The sequence below is a fragment of the Arachis ipaensis genome, chromosome B6 (genome assembly GCF_059453495.1).
Source record: "Arachis ipaensis isolate K30076 ecotype BB chromosome B6, ASM5945349v1, whole genome shotgun sequence".
Lineage (NCBI taxonomy): Eukaryota > Viridiplantae > Streptophyta > Magnoliopsida > Fabales > Fabaceae > Arachis > Arachis ipaensis.
Window position 1 is genome coordinate 139,131,583 of NC_142441.1, and position 15,779 is coordinate 139,147,361.

General features: G+C 38.2%; 1 protein-coding gene and 1 non-coding gene across 2 annotated transcripts; one reads left to right on the top strand and one right to left on the bottom strand.

Moving 5' to 3' along the window:
• Positions 1–265: 265 nt before the first annotated feature.
• LOC148562918 (small nucleolar RNA R71) lies at positions 266–373 on the bottom strand. The gene has a single exon (XR_015887061.1). It is a non-coding gene; the product is annotated as a small nucleolar RNA R71 (small nucleolar RNA).
• A 5,716-nt stretch (positions 374–6,089) lies between these two features.
• LOC148562919 (uncharacterized) lies at positions 6,090–11,052 on the top strand. Its single transcript, XM_088491064.1, has 2 exons — positions 6,090–6,823; positions 10,983–11,052. Exons 1-2 carry the CDS (start codon positions 6,090–6,092, stop codon positions 11,050–11,052), a joined length of 804 nt encoding a protein of 267 aa, XP_088347190.1.
• The last annotated feature ends 4,727 nt before the right edge of the window (positions 11,053–15,779 follow it).

Here is a 15,779-nt window from a genome sequence, read left to right on the forward strand (position 1 = left end):
AGTTTCTCTAATGCAACAGAATTGCAAGTTTCATGGACTTCCATTGGAAGATCTTCATCAGTTTTTAGCTGAATTCTTGCAAATCTGTGACACTGTCAAGACCAATGGAGTTGATCCCGAGGTCTATAGGCTTATGCTTTTCCCTTTTGCTGTAAGAGACAGAGCTAGAACATGGTTGGATTCACAACCTAAGGAAAGCCTGAACTCTTAGGAAAAGTTGGTCAGTGCTTTCCTGGCCAAATTCTTTCCACCTCAAAAGATGAGCAAGCTTAGAGTGGAAATCCAAACCTTCAGACAGAAGGAAGGTGAGTTCCTCTATGAAGCTTGGGAAAGATATAAGCAATTGATCAAAAGGTGTCCTTCTAACATGCTTCCAGAATGGAGCATCATATGTATATTCTATGATGGTCTGTCTGAGTTGTCAAAAATGTCATTGGACTATTCTGTAGGAGGATCTCTTCACTGAAAATCCCTATAGAAGCTCAGGAACTCATTGAAATGGTTGCAAATAACCAGTTCATGTACACCTCTGAGAGGAGTCCTGTGAACAATGGGACCATGACCAACATGGCCGAACCTGGAGAGAGTGAGGAGGACGTGAGTCCCAGTGAGAAAAGCCTCATGGGATGTCCTCTGGACAGAAAGGAGTTTCCCTTTGAGGAACCAAAGGAATTTGAGGCTCATATAGAGACCATAGAGATTCCATTAAACTTTCTTCTGCCATTCATGAGCTCTGATGAATATTCTTCCTCTGAATAGGATGAAGACATCACTGAAGAGTAAGTTACTAAATATCTAGGAGCAATCATGAAGCTGAATGCCAAGTTATTTGGTACTGAGACTTGGGAGGATGAACCCCCTTGTTCACCAATGAACTGAATGCATTAATGAGGCAGACATTACCTCAGAAGAAATCGGATCCCGAAAAATTCTTCATACCTTGTACCATAGGCACCATGACCTTAGAGAAGGCTCTATGTGACCTGGGGTCAGGGATAAACCTCATGCCACTCTCTGTAATGGAGAAACTGGGAATCTTTGAGGTACAAGCTGCAAGAATCTCACTAGAGATGGCAGACAAATCAATGAAATAGGCTTATGGACTAGTAGAGGACGTGCTAGTAAAGGTTGAAGGCCTTTACATCCCTGCTGATTTCATAATCCTAGACACTAGGAAGGATGAAGATGAATCCACATCCTTGGCAGACCCTTCCTAGCCATAGCAAAAGTTGTGATTGATGTTGACAGAGGAGAGTTAGTCCTTAAGTTGAATGAGGACTACCTTGTATTCAAGACTCAAGGTTCTCTTTCTGTAACCATGGAGATGAAGCATGAAAAGCTTCTATCAATACAGAGTCAAACAAAACCCCCACATTCAAACTCTAAGTTTGGTTTTGGGAGGTCACAACCAAACTCTAAGTTTGGTGTTGAGAGGCCCCAACCCTGCTCTGATTATCTGTGAGGCTCCATGAGAGCTCACTGTCAAGCTATTGACAGTGAGCTCTCAGCTTATTGGGAGGCAACCCAATGTTATTTAATTATATCTATTTATTTTTCATTGTTATGTTTTCTTTAAGGTTGATGATCATGTGAAGTCACAAAAACAACTGAAAAATCAAAAACAGAATGACAAACAACATTAAAAATAGCTCACCTTGGAGGAAGAGCTTACTGGCATTTAAACGCCAGTAAGAGTAGCAGAATGGGCGTTAAACGCCCAGCCTGGCACCATTCTGGGCGTTTAACGCTAGAAATAGGCACCAGACTGGCGTTTAACGCCAGAACAGGGCACCAGGTTGGCGTTAAACGCCAAGAAAGGGAGAAAAGCTGGCGTTAAACGCCAGAAACAAGCAACAACCTGGCGTTTAACACCAGAATTGCACCCTAAGGGTGTTTTGCACGCCTAAATGGAGCAGGGATGCTAAGTCCTTGACCCCTCAGGGTCTGTGGACCCCATAGGATCCTCACCTACTCCACCGCTTCTTCTCTCTTCTTCACACCTTTTCATAACACTCTTCCCCAAATACCCTTCACCAATCACCTCCATATCTCTTCCCAAATACCCTTCACGAATCACCTCATTCACTTTTCCCCAAAACACCACCTCCTTCAATATCACACATCACAAACACCTTATACCCCCTTGGCCGAACTCACCCTCACCCCCCCCCATCTCCTCCATTTTCCTCTTCTTCTCCTTCATTCTTTCTTCTTTGCTCGAGGACGAGCAAACACTTTAAGTTTGGTGTGGTAAAAGCATTGCTTTTTGTTTTTCCATAACCATTTATGGCACCTAAGGCCGGAGAAACCTCTAGAAAGAGGAAAGGGAAGGCAAAAGCTTCCACCTCCGAGTCATGGGAGATGGAGAGATTCATCTCAAAGGTCCATCAAGACCACTTCTATGAAGTTGTGGCCAAGAAGAAGGTGATCCCTGAGGTCCTTTTCAAGCTCAAAAGGAGTGAGTATCCAGAGATCCGACATGAGATTAGAAGAAGATCAAAGAGCTATGAGGGAGGAGCAACAAAGGCAAGGAAGAGATATAGAGGAGCTCAAGAGCACCATTGGTTCTTCAAGAGGAAGAAGATGCCACCCTCACTAAGGTGGACCCGTTCCTTAATCTCCTTGTCTATTTATTTTCTTCTATTTTCATTCTCTATGCTTTATGTTTATTTATGTTAGTATCTTTATTATATGATCATTAGTGTCTAGTGTCTATGCCTTAAAGCTACGAATGTCCTATGAATCCATCACCTTTCTTAAATTAAAAAATGTCCTAAATGCAAAAGAACAAGAAGTACATGAATTTCGAATTCATCCTTGAGATTAGTGTAATTATTTTGATGTGGTGACAATACTTTCTGCTTTCTGAATGAATGCTTGAACAATGCATATTTTTTATAGTGAAGTTTATGGATGTTAAAATTGTTGGCTCTTGAAAGAATAATGAAAAAGGAGAAATGTTGTTGATAATCTGAAAAATTATAAAATTGATTCTTGAAGCAAGAAAAAGCAGTGAAAAACAAGGCTTGCGAAAAAAATAAAAAAAATGGCGAAAATAAAAGAAAAAAAAAGAAAGAAAGAGAAAAAGCAAGCAGAAAAAGCCAAAAGCTCTTTAAACCAAAAGGCAATAGCAAAAATCCAGTAACCCTTTAAACTAAAAGGAAAGGGTAAAAAGGATCCAATGCTTTGAGCATTAATGGATAGGAGGGCCCAAAGGAATAAAATCCTGGCCTAAGCGGCTAAACCAAGCTGTCCCTAACCATGTGCTTATGGCGTGAAGGTGTCAAGTGAAGAGCTTGAGACTGAGCGGTTAAAGTCGTGATCCAAAGCAAAAAGAATGTGCTTAAGAACCCTGGACACCTCTAATTGGGGACTCTAGCAAAGCTGAGTCACAATCTGAAAAGGTTCACCCAGTTATGTGTCTGTGGCATTTATGTATCCGGTGGTAATACTGGAAAACAAAGTGCTTAGGGCCACGGCCAAGACTCTAAAGTAGCTGTGTTCAAGAATCAACATACTGAACTAGGAGAATCAATAACACTATCTAAATTCTGAGTTCCTATAGATGCCAATCATTCTAAACTTCAAAGGATAAAGTGAGATGCCAAAACTATTCAGAGGCAAAAAGCTACTAGTCCCACTCATCTAATTGGAGCTAAGTTTCATTGATATTTTGGAATTTATAGTATATTCTCTTCTTTTTATCCTATTTTATTTTCAGTTGCTTGGAGACAAGCAACAATTTAACTTTGGTGTTGTGATGAGCGGATAATTTATACGCTTTTTGGCATTGTTTTTAGGTAGTTTTTAGTAGGATCTAGCTACTTTTTAGTATATTTTTATTATTTTACAAGAAAAATTCACATTTTCGGACTTTGCTATGAGTTTGTGTATTTTTCTATGATTTCAGGTATTTTCTGGCTGAAATTGAGGGACCTGAGCAAAAATCTGATTTAGAGGCTGAAAAAGGACTACATATGCTGTTGGATTCTGACCTCCCTACACTCGAAATGGATTTTCTGGAGCTACAGAAACCCAATTGGCACGCTCTTAATTGCGTTGGAAAGTAGACATCCTGGGCTTTCCAGCAATATATAATAGTCGATACTTTACCCGAGTTTTGATAACGCAAACTGGCGTTTGAACGCCCACTTTCTACCATATTCTGGCGTTAAACGCCAGAACTGGCATAAAAGCTGGAGTTAAACGCCCAAACTAGCTCCAAAGCTGGTGTTTAACTCCAAGAAGAGTCTCTACATGTGAAATCTTCAATGCTCAGCCCAAACACACACCAAGTGGGCCCCGAAAGTGGATTTATGCACTATCTGCTCTTAGTTACTTATTTTCTATAACCCTAGCTACTAGTTTAGTATAAAAACTACTTTTAGTGATTTATTTTATATGCTTGATCAGTTTTAGGCTATCATAGATCATACTGTACACGTTTGGAGGCTGGCCTCACGGCCATGCCTGGACCTTCATCACTTATGTATTTTCAACGGTGGAGTTTCTACACCTCATAGATTAAGGTGTGGAGCTTTGCTGTTTCTCATGAATTAATGCAAAATACTATTATTTTTTTATTCAATTCAAGCTTATTCTTATTCTAAGATATTCATTTGCACCCAAGAACATGATGAATGTGATGATTATGTGACACTCATCACCATTCTTACCTATGAATGCGTGCCTGACAACCACTTCTGTTCTACATGAAAACAAGCTTGAATGCATATCTCTTAGCCTCCATTTCGAAAGATCGGAGTCTTTGTGGTATAAGCTAGAATCAATTGGCAGCATTTTTGAGATCCGAAAAGTCTAAACCTTGTCTGTGGTATTCCGAGTAGGATCTAGGATGGGGTGACTGTGACGAGCTTCAAACTCGCGAGTGTTGGGCATAGTGACAGACGCAAAAAAGATCAATGGATCCTATTCCAATATGAGTGAGAATCGACAGATGATTGGTCGTGCGGTGACAGCGCATTTGGACCATTTTCACTAAGAGGACGGACGGTAGCCATTGACAACGGTGATGCCCCAACATACAGCTTACCATGGAAAGGAGTATGAATGATTGAATGAAGGTAGTAGGAAAGCAGAGATTCAAAAGAAGCAAAGCATCTCCGTACGCTTATCTGAAATTCTCACCAATGAATTACTTAAGTATCTCTATCTTATCTTATATTTTATTTATATTTTAATTATCAAAACCTCATAACCATTTGAATCTGCCTGACTGAGATTTACAAGATGACCATAGCTTGCTTCAAGCCGACAATCTTCGTGGGATCGACCCTTACTCACGTAAGGTTTATTACTTGGACGACCCAGTACACTTGCTGGTTAGTTGTGCGGAGTTGTGAAAAAGAATTGAGATTATGAACGTGCGTACCAAGTTTTTGGCGCCATTGAGATCACAATTTTGTACACCAGTTAGCTTTTCTCTTCTCTGCTGTGTTCTGTTTTCTGATATTCATGAGACAAAAATAAATTGTCTCATAAATTTTTGCTGCTGAGTACAAACAGAACCAGAATTGAAAGTTTGTTTAAAAGGGTCATAACAGCAACTTAAAAGGAAGGCATAGATTCCACCCACCTTCTCTAAGGCTACCACAACCTTCAATTGGTATCAGGAGCTAAGGTCTCAAGAATCAAGCTTAACCGCTTGGAGCAAAGATCCAATGGCGAACAACTTGGGCACAACCACAGTTGCCTACACCCTCACTGAAGGCCAGTCAAACCACCAGCCACCTTTCTTCAACGGGAAGAACTATGCCTACTGTAAAGAGAGGATGAGAATCTTCATTCAATCAATTGATTACAACATATGGAAGATTGTTACGAGCGGTCCCAAGATTCCAACAAAAATAAGTGCTGATGGAGTGGTGACTCCAAAAGAAGAAGCTGAATGGAATGAAGATGATAAGAAGAAGATGGAGCTGAATGCTAAAGCAATCAACCTTCTTCACTGTGCTATCAACTTTGAAGAGTACCGGAAGGTGTCTAGATGTAAGACAGCCAAAGAAATCTGGGAAAAACTCCAGGTTACACACGAAGGCACCAAACAAGTCAAAGAAACGAGGATTGATATGCTGCAAAAAGAGTACGAGATGTTTAACATGAAGGATGGAGAAAGCATTGATGAAGCATTTGAGAGATTCTCAATCATAATCAACAACCTTGATGCTATGGGTACAAACTATGCAGAACAAACCTTGGTGAGAAAACTCCTTAGAAGCCTCACAAAAGAATGGAAAACCAATGCCACTGTCCTAACCGAGAGCAACAACCTAAGTCCCATAACCTATGATGAGCTGAGAGGAAAATTCCTTGCCTATGAAACCACACACACAAACACAGACTCAAAGAAAAAGGGAATAGCCCTCAAATCACAAATAGAACCAAAAGAAAGTGAGTCCAGTGATGGTATTTCAGATGATGAGCTTGTGCTTTTTGCTAGGAGATTTAGAAGGATGATGAAGAACAATGGCAAATACAAGGGTTCAAGTTCAAAGGAGCACAAGATCAACTTGAGCAAAGTGACGTGCCATAACTGCAAGGAGGCTGGACACTTCAGGCTAAACTGTCCAAAGCTCAAAAAGGAGGACAAAGGAAAGAAGGAAAGGAAGAGAGTGCTCATGGCAGCTTGGGAGGATCTTGAGAACGACTCAAATGAAGAGGAAGAATCTGAAGGAGATGATAAAGACTGCTTTATGGCTGGAAACAATAATCTTGATGAGGTAAATTATTATGATTTAACCATTGGGGACTTACATGCTATTATTGATGATCTCACTTTAAACACCTCAAAACTGCTTGACAAGTACAATAAATGCAGATCTGAAAGAGATGTGTTAAGAGCTGAAAATGATTTTTTAAAAGAAAAAGTGAAGGAAACTGAATGTGCTTTGGACATCATTGAAGAAAACAGATTTCTAAAATCTGAACTTGAAAAATTAAAAGGAAAGCACATTGTGGATCCTTCTCATGAGTTAATTGCTGAAAATGAAAGATTAAATGATATGATTAAAAAGCTGAATGGTGACTTAGCAAAATTTTCTCAAGGTTCTAGTAACTTGGACAAATTACTCGCAAGTCAAAGACCATTGTTTGAAAAATCTGGTTTAGGCTACATAGCAGAGGAAGATGCAGTTTCCAATACTTCCTCTATAAAATTTGTGGCTTCTTCATCAAATACCAAAACCATACCAAACAAATCTGGTATTGGATATGCTCTAACATTTGAAGAAACATTTGATGAAGTATACACAAGTGAAACTGAGCCTTCACCAAGAACTGAACCGAGTTCAAACAGGCCAGGTTTGGGATACATTTTGAAAAATGAGGTTGTTTTCAAGAAACCACCATTTTACAATAAAACCTCATATTTGAAAAGTCCAAATGTTCAAAGAAATTCTGGTGAAAATGCATTTGTAAAGAGGAACAATTTTAATAAAAATCAGTTTATCAAAAGAAATGTATCTCCTCCAAAAACCAGAAAATTTCAACATTTTAATCATTTCAAGCAATATAACTCACCTCAATTTCAGCGACACACATCAGAAAATCATTGTGTTAATTGCAAGAAATTTGGTCACTCATATGCACAATGTTTCATTGAAAAAAGAGTTGTAGGAAACAAAGTTTACAATGTTGTTTGTGATTTCAATGCACTTGGAAAACCAAGATGGATTAACTTCAAAAGATTCAAATTAATTTGGATACCTAAGGCTACTTGAAACTCTTCATGCAGATTTGCCTAGCATCCAAGAATAAAAAGGACATGTGGTACATGGATAGTGGATATTCAAGGCACATGACTGGAAGGTCAACTTACTTCATCAAACTAAATAAGTATGATGGAGGTTTTGTGACCTTTGGAGATGATGGTAAAGGTAAAATTATTGCTGTTGGAAAAGTAGGTAATAAGCAATCTACTTTCATTGATGATGTACTTTTGGTATGTGGTTTGAAGCACGATCTTTTGAGTATAAGTCAGCTGTGTGATTTAGGATATTTAGTGACTTTCAAAAGACTTGAATGCTGTATTGTTAATGAAAAGAAAAATGAAGTGATGTTTGTTGCCAAGCGTTTTAATAATATGTATGGACTTACTCTTGATGAGCTAAAGGATCAAAATGTAGCTTGTCTTCACTCTAAAGAATCTGAAAAGTGGTTATGGCATAAGAGATTGGGCCATGCAAGTATGTTTCAAATAAACAAACTTGTAAAGAAAGAATTAGTAAGAGGCCTTCCTTTGATAAAGTTTGACAAAGACATCACTTGTGATGCTTGCCAAATGGGAAAACAAACAAAAATTTCTTTTAAACCAAAGGAAGACATCTCTACTAAAAGACCACTTGAATTGCTACACATTGATTTATTTGGTCCAACAAGAACTCAAAGCCTAGGTGGTAAACATTATGGCTTAGTAATTGTGGATGACTATACTAGGTTTGGTTGGGTTTTATTTCTTGCACACAAAAATGAAGCCTTTTCAGCCTTTGAACCTTTTTGCAAGAAAATTCAAAATGAAAGGGATTTAAAAATCTCTTCTATAAGAAGTGATCATGGAACTGAATTTGAAAATAATTTATTTGAATCCTTTTGTGAGGTATTTGGAATATCTCACAACTTCTCTTGTCCAAGAACACCACAACAAAATGGTGTTGTGGAAAGAAGAAATAGAAGCATACAAGAAATGACAAGAGATATGCTTTGTGAGAGTAATGTTCCAAAATTCCTTTGGGTTGAAGCGGTTAACACGGCTTGCCACATTTTGAATAGAATAATCATAAGGAAATTTTTGAAGAAAATTCCTTATGAACTTTGGAAAGGTTACCCACCAAACTTAGACTACTAGCACATCTTTGAATGCAAATGTTTTGTTTTGAATAACAAGGATAATTTGGGTAAATTTGATCCAAAGGCGTATGAGTGTTTGTTTGTAGGATATTCCACAACTAGTAAAGCATATAGGGTTTATCATCAAGATGCTAGGATTATTGAGGAGTCCATACATGTTACGTTTTGTGATACTAATTTGGTGAAAAGCATTTTGGAAGATTGTGATGTAGGAAATCAAGCTCAAAAGAATATGAAAGTGCTCAAAATCATGAAAAGGAAAATTCTGGTCAAGCTGAACCAGAAACTGCAACTGCTGAAAATTCAAGAGACAATTCCATTATGTCTCATGAATCTGAAGGAGATCCTGGAAACAGCAACACCCAAAATCCCTTGGTATCTGAATCTGCCTCCAAATCCACCAGACCTCGTGAATGGAGATTCTTGAAGAATTTTCCTGAGGAATTTGTCATTGGGAACGTTTCTCATGGATTGCAAACACGGTCTTCCACTAGAAAGGCAAATGAAGCATCAAACATTGCCCTTCTTTCACAAATAGAGCCTCAAAATGTTAAGGAAGCCCTTAGTGACCCCTCTTGGGTTAAAGCTATGGAGGATGAGCTTCTTGAGTTTGAAAAGAACCAAGTGTGGACTTTGGTTCCAAGGCCAAGTGGAAAGAAAGTGACCGGCACCAAGTGGATATTTCGGAACAAGTTGGGAGAAGATGGTAGCATTGCAAGAAATAAGGCACGGCTAGTGGCACAAGGATATGACCAAGAAGAAGGAATAGACTTTGATGAATCCTTTGCCCCTGTTGCCCGAATGGAAGCCATAAGACTTCTCTTAGCATATGCTGCATTTTATGGTTTTAAATTATATTGAATAGATGTGAAATGTGCATTTTTTTTTAATGGAGTGATAGATAGAGAAGTGTATGTGGAGCAGCCTCCTGGTTTTGAAAATAAAGAGCATTCTGATCATGTTTTCAAATTATCTAAAGCTCTCTATGGTTTAAGACAAGCTCCTAGAGCTTGGTATGAGAGACTTACTCTTTTCTTTTGAAAAATGGCTTTCAAAGAGGCACCACTGACACAACTTTATTTATTAAGAATTCTAATTATTCTTTTATTCTAGTCCAAATATATGTTGATGACATTATTTTTGGATCAGCCAATGAATCCATCTGTTCTGAATTTGGAAAACTCATGACAAGTGAATTTGACATGAGTATGATGGGTGAACTTAATTTTTTCCTTGGGCTGCAAATTAAACAAACCGAAAATGGTATTTTCATTCATCAAGAGAAGTATGCCAAGGAATTAGTTAAGAAATTTGGTATGAAAAATGCTAAACCCATGGGAACTCCCATGCATCCTAATTCAAAATTAGATAAGGGAGAAACTGAGAAAGATGTTGATGAGACTAGGTATAGAGGAATGATTGGTTCTCTTATGTACTTAACTTCCTCTAGACCCGATATTGTGCAAAGTGTTGGATTGTGTTCTAGGTTCCAATCCAAACCAAAAGAGTCACATCTTTCTGTAGTTAAAAGGATCATTAGATATGTTCATGGCACATCCAATTTTAGTCTTTGGTATCATAAGATTGATAATTTTTCTGCAGTTGGTTATTGTGATGCAGATTTTGCCGGTGATAGAGTTGATAGAATGAGTACTTCAGGCCTATGTTGCTTCCTTGGAAAGTCATTAAATATTTGGTCAAGTAAGAAGCAACCAACAGTGGCCTTATCCACTGCAGAGGCTGAGTATATTGCTGCTTCTTCTTGTTGTTCTCAGCTTTTATGGTTAAAAACTCAGCTTACCGATTACAAGTTAAATGCTGAAAATATTCCCTTATTGTGTGATAACATGAGTGCCATTAACATTTCTAAAAACCCAGTCTTGCACTCTAGAACCAAGCATATTGAAGTGAAATTTCACTCAATAAGAGAACACGTTCAAAAAGGGGATATTAGCATTCAATTTGTTAAATCGGAAGAGCAATTGGCAGACATTTTCACTAAACCACTGCCTGAGGACAGATTCTGCATGCTTAGGACTAGTCTAGGAATTTTGAGTTATGATTCTTTGTTTGAAAATTGCTGATGTATTTGCTGGAGCTTTTTGTCTCATAAACAGGTATGAGACAATTCTGGGCAGAAGAAGAACGTTCCCCTTAATCAGCGTGATCTGGGCTTATTTCAAGTGAAAAATAATTTGGGTCAACCTCAAAAATCAGATCTAGAGTGGTCCAATATGTTTCCTCAAATCCAACCATCTCTAGGCCCAAATATGAATGTTACACTTTTTGTTTGGTTGATAATTTTTTGTTGGGCTGTGTGTTTAATTTTTTTTTAAAGGATTTTCATTTAATATTTTTTTCCAAAAAGATTTTCAGTTTGATTTTTTTTTTGTTTTTTTTCGTTTCTCAAAATTTAAAATTAATTTCCTATTTTATTTTAAAATCAAATAAAATATTTCTTTAATGAGGTCATGTCTTTTCAAGTCAAATCAGTGGTGATGCAGTTGTATGGTTTGAGAAACTTTCTTTTGGGTACGGTTACCAACACTCCCTCTCTTCCCTCCATAACTTTTTCTCAAACCCTTCGGTTTCTTCCCACTCTCTTTACCGCTTCTCTTCCCTCAAAAGCCTAAATATTACCAAGTGAGGAAGAAAACCATTGCTAAAAGGCCTCCTCGTGAAAAAATCTTCAAGCCTCACACAAAGCCTTCAACTCGCTCTCACGACCAAACCTTCACACCCTCTCCTTCTCCTCCTACCTCTCCTCCAAGAACTGCTCCCATGGTGCGGACCAAGACCACACCTAGATTCCCTGCTTCTGCCAAGCCGACGCCACCACCAAAGGCGACGCCTTCCAAACCAGGCTCTTCAAAACCTGATTCTTCGAAACCTAGCTCCTCGAAAGGTAAACGTCTGGCGGCTGATGAACAAGTTCCCGAACCAACACAACCCAAATCCAGGTTGGTTCCTGTGCGCTCTCAACGAGGTAAAGCTCGAGTTCATCTCAAAAATGTTAAAGAACCAGACATTGGACCTTTTGATCACAAAGCTCATTTTTTGACCTCTCATTCAAACTATAAGCCCTATAGATTCAAATCTGCCATGTATAATGACTTTTATGAGGGGGTTATTTATTATCGTACCATGTGTCCATCTTTTCTAGCCGATTTGCCATCTTTGAAAAGAAAAGGTTTTCCTTTTGTTGATAACTTGATTTTTCTGGATTGGAATCATCTTTTTGACATTAAAAAGCATGTTTATCCCTTATTGGTCAAAGAATTTTATGCCAACATGACTTATCATGAAGGCACTGCTCACTCATATGTAAAGGGCCGAGACATAGTTTTAAACAATGAAACTATCAGTGATGCTTTGAAGTATACTGATGTTGGGCCTTGTGCTTACACTTCAGTTAAGTGGGATGAAGGTGTTGGAATTTCTTACAATGATGCATTAGCTCACATTTGTGAACATGTTTCTTTAATTGATGGCATTACACCCACTCACAAAGCCCTAGGATATGAGTGTGCTCAGTTGCACTAAATGGTCAACCACATTATACTTCCTCAAAGTGGCTCATATCAAAGGGTTTCCTACACTGATACTCTTGTTTTATATGCCCTTCTCACTAAAACTGAAATTTCATTTGCATACTTGATGGTTAGATATATGTTTGACTCTATTAGGAGTGAAAAAGACAAAGCACTTCCTTATGGCATGTTTCTAACTTGCATATTTGAGTATTTTGGTGTTGACTTGACCAATGAGGAATATCAAAATAGACATTCATACTTGAAAAGGGGTGGTTCAGTGAAACAGCCCAAAAGACCTACTCAATCTGAAAGGGTGGTCTTAGATGATAAAGATGATGACTTTGTTCCTGAGGAATCTCCTTCTCTTTCCACTGAGGGTACATCAATATCTACTGGGAAGAAATCCGCTCTGCTGAATGTGGTCAAAGATGTTGTTCAGGAGTTTGTCTTCCAATCCAATCATATGATTGCCATGAGCAAGGAACAAAGGAAGCTAGCCAGCAAGCATGAGAATTTCCTAAGAAAATCAAGGGATAGAGTGGCTGTGTTCATGACTTTCATTGATAACCTTCAAAAGGATGAAGATCCTGCCACTGATGTTGAAGAGAAAGCGGAGGGGAATGGTTCTGATGCCTAGAAATTGTCTCATGAAAACTGCTGCTGCTGCTCTCTTTTTGTCTCATGAATTCTGTTTTTTTTTTGCTACTGTTGAATTGTTTTTATTTTGGATGACTGTAATAACTCTAAATATTACTGCACTTTTGATAGTTTAGTTAGTACTTTAAACTGTGCTCTAACTCTTTACTGCAGGACTCAAGATATAGTTTTTGTTGATCTTGCTTATTATCCGCCCTTGATGACAAAAGGGGGAGTAATAACAATAGGATAATAGGATGGTAAATGTGTCCTATGAATTTTTTGGCATTGCTGTAGCTACTAGTATTTCTTTTGGGATTTTTTGTCTGCTTTCACATGTTGAATATTTGTGCTGCTGATATTAGCTTGATGTTGGGCTGAATATGTGATGTTGTTTGTTTGATATCCCTTAGACAAGATAAATGTGTGTAGCTCTTTATTGTGATTTCTTTAAGTACAATATAAAACAGGAACAAAGAGGAAAGCATAAATCCAGGAGGAGCTAATCTTGGAAAGGAAAGGGGGAGCAACATAAAAGCAAATGACAAAAATCAAAGGGAGTTTCTAAACCTTACTCAAATTCATTTCCTTTTGATTATTGCTTAAATCATGTTTGTCATCAAGGGGAAAATTGTTGAGTTAAGAAATTAACTAAATTAATTAGTGATGACAAATATTATTTTTGGGCAAAATAAATAATTAGTGTTGAGTGTTAATAATTATATGTTGCTAATTATTTATAAAATTGTTGCAGGCCAAAATTAAATCAAGCAGCCCAAATTGGAATGAAAATAAAAACATCAAGGCTAATGGGCTGGTTAATCAAGTGGAGCCCAAAAAAAACAAAGAAAGGAACCATCGGGCCAAGTAAATCAAAACCGATCCAAGCCCATGTCCATCAATTCAAGTTGATCCAACCAAGCTTCTCATACAAGATTGAAGTCTTCACTCTCTCTCATTGCTTCCAAAGTAACGTTCCTTTCTTCTCTGTCTTAGTCAAACCACTGAACATAGAAAAAGTAAGAAAGAGAGCTTAGTCCCTAAGCTAGTCATGAAAGAAGAAGGAAAGAGAAGGTTAAGCAAAGAAGGGTGAGGTCTAATCAACCATATCAAGAAAAGATCAGAAAGTTCAAGGTAATCCATTTCCTCTTGCATGCAACACAATTTCTTCTCTTCAGCTTCAACTCTCTGTATCTCCGTTTTGAGCTATATGGAAAAGAGGATTTCTGTTCCTCTCTGCTGTAAATCCACGGTCTCAAACATGTCTTGGGGACCAAGTTGGTTTTCAAGGGCTCAGATTAAGTTGACCATTGGAAGACTCTTGTGGTTGTTGCTTTATGGCTTTTGGTCAAGATGGAGAAGTCAGAAGCAAAGTTTCTACTCTAAGGTTTAATGAGAAAAAGTGAATCTGTGGGTTGGTGAAGCTCAAGGCTCAAGGTGTTGACCTTGGAAGAAGAATCCAGCAACATACAAGGAGATAAAAGAAGACTTTCTGCTCATTCAGAAGCAAGGAGAGAAAACCAGAGTTTGAGAGTTGTGTTCTGAAAAGAAGTTCCTCTACTTGGATAATGCTTTCTTTCAAAGAAGCATTCGGCCAATACTGAAGAACTCAAGCTGAGGTTTGTAAATCTGGTTTTGCACATAGCAAAGAGGTTGTTGATGAAATCAATCTCCTTCATGTTTTACAGATTGTAATGTAATTTTCTATGTTTATCTTTCTGTAATTTTTTGTGAGAAAAGGCATATTGAGAGAGCTCAAGTAAAAGCCATGAGTGGAAAAAGGCTGAGTGAAACACTTGAGAGAAAAGCCTAGAGTTTATTTCAGATTTATTTAGGTATGTCTTTGTCTTGTATCTTGTACCTGTGAGGTATCCCTTTCTTAGTTGGGTTAGCACTAAGAGTGAATAGTTAGGTATTAGCATAGCCAATGTCAAGTTAGGTTAGAATCTGAGTGTGAAAGGATTGGGTCAATCCTGTGAAATTGGTGTATGTAATACTGTTAACTATAGTGAAAATTCTTCCATTGTTGTAGAGGAGACTGGACGTAGGTTGCATAGCATAAGGCAACCGAACCAGGATACATGCGGGTGTTAGCTTTTCTCTTCTCTGCTATATTCTGTTTTCGGATATTCATGAGACAAAAATAAATTGTCTCATAAATTTCTGCTACTGAGTACAAACAGAATCAGAATTGAAAGTTTGTTTAAAAGGGTCATAAAAGCAACTTAAAAGGAAGGCATAGATTCAACCCCCCTTCTCTAAGCCTACCACAACCTTCAATTGGTATCAGGAGCTAAGGTCTCAAGAATCAAGCTTAACCGCTTGGAGCAAAGATCCAATGGCGAACAACTTGGGCACAACCACAGTTGCCTACACCCTCACTGAAGGCCAGTCAAACAACCGGCCACCTTTCTTCAACGGGAACAACTATGCCTACTGGAAAGAGAGGATGAGAATCTTCATTCAATCAATTGATTACAACATATAGAAGATTGTTATGAGCGGTCCCAAGATTCCAACAAAACAAGTGCTGATGGAGTGGTGACTCCAAAAGAAGAAGCTGAATGGAATGAAGATGATAAAAAGAAGATGGAGCTGAATGCTAAAGCAATCAACCTTCTTCACTGTGCTATCAGCTTTGAAGAGTATCAGAAGGTGTCTAGATGCAAGACAGCCAAAGAAATCTGGGAAAAACTCCAGGTTACACACAAAGGCACCAAACAAGTCAAAGAAACGAGGACTGAT

What these genes read in the sequence shown, in the direction of transcription:
- LOC148562919 (XM_088491064.1), top strand. Translation starts at nt 6,090, where the DNA reads ATGCTGCAAAAAGAGTACGAGATGTTTAACATGAAGGATGGAGAAAGC. An exon ending in ACCTCAAAACTGCTTGACAA is followed by an intron (nt 6,824 to 10,982) that starts GTACAATAAATG and finishes TCTCATAAACAG; the next exon opens with GTATGAGACAATTCTGGGCA.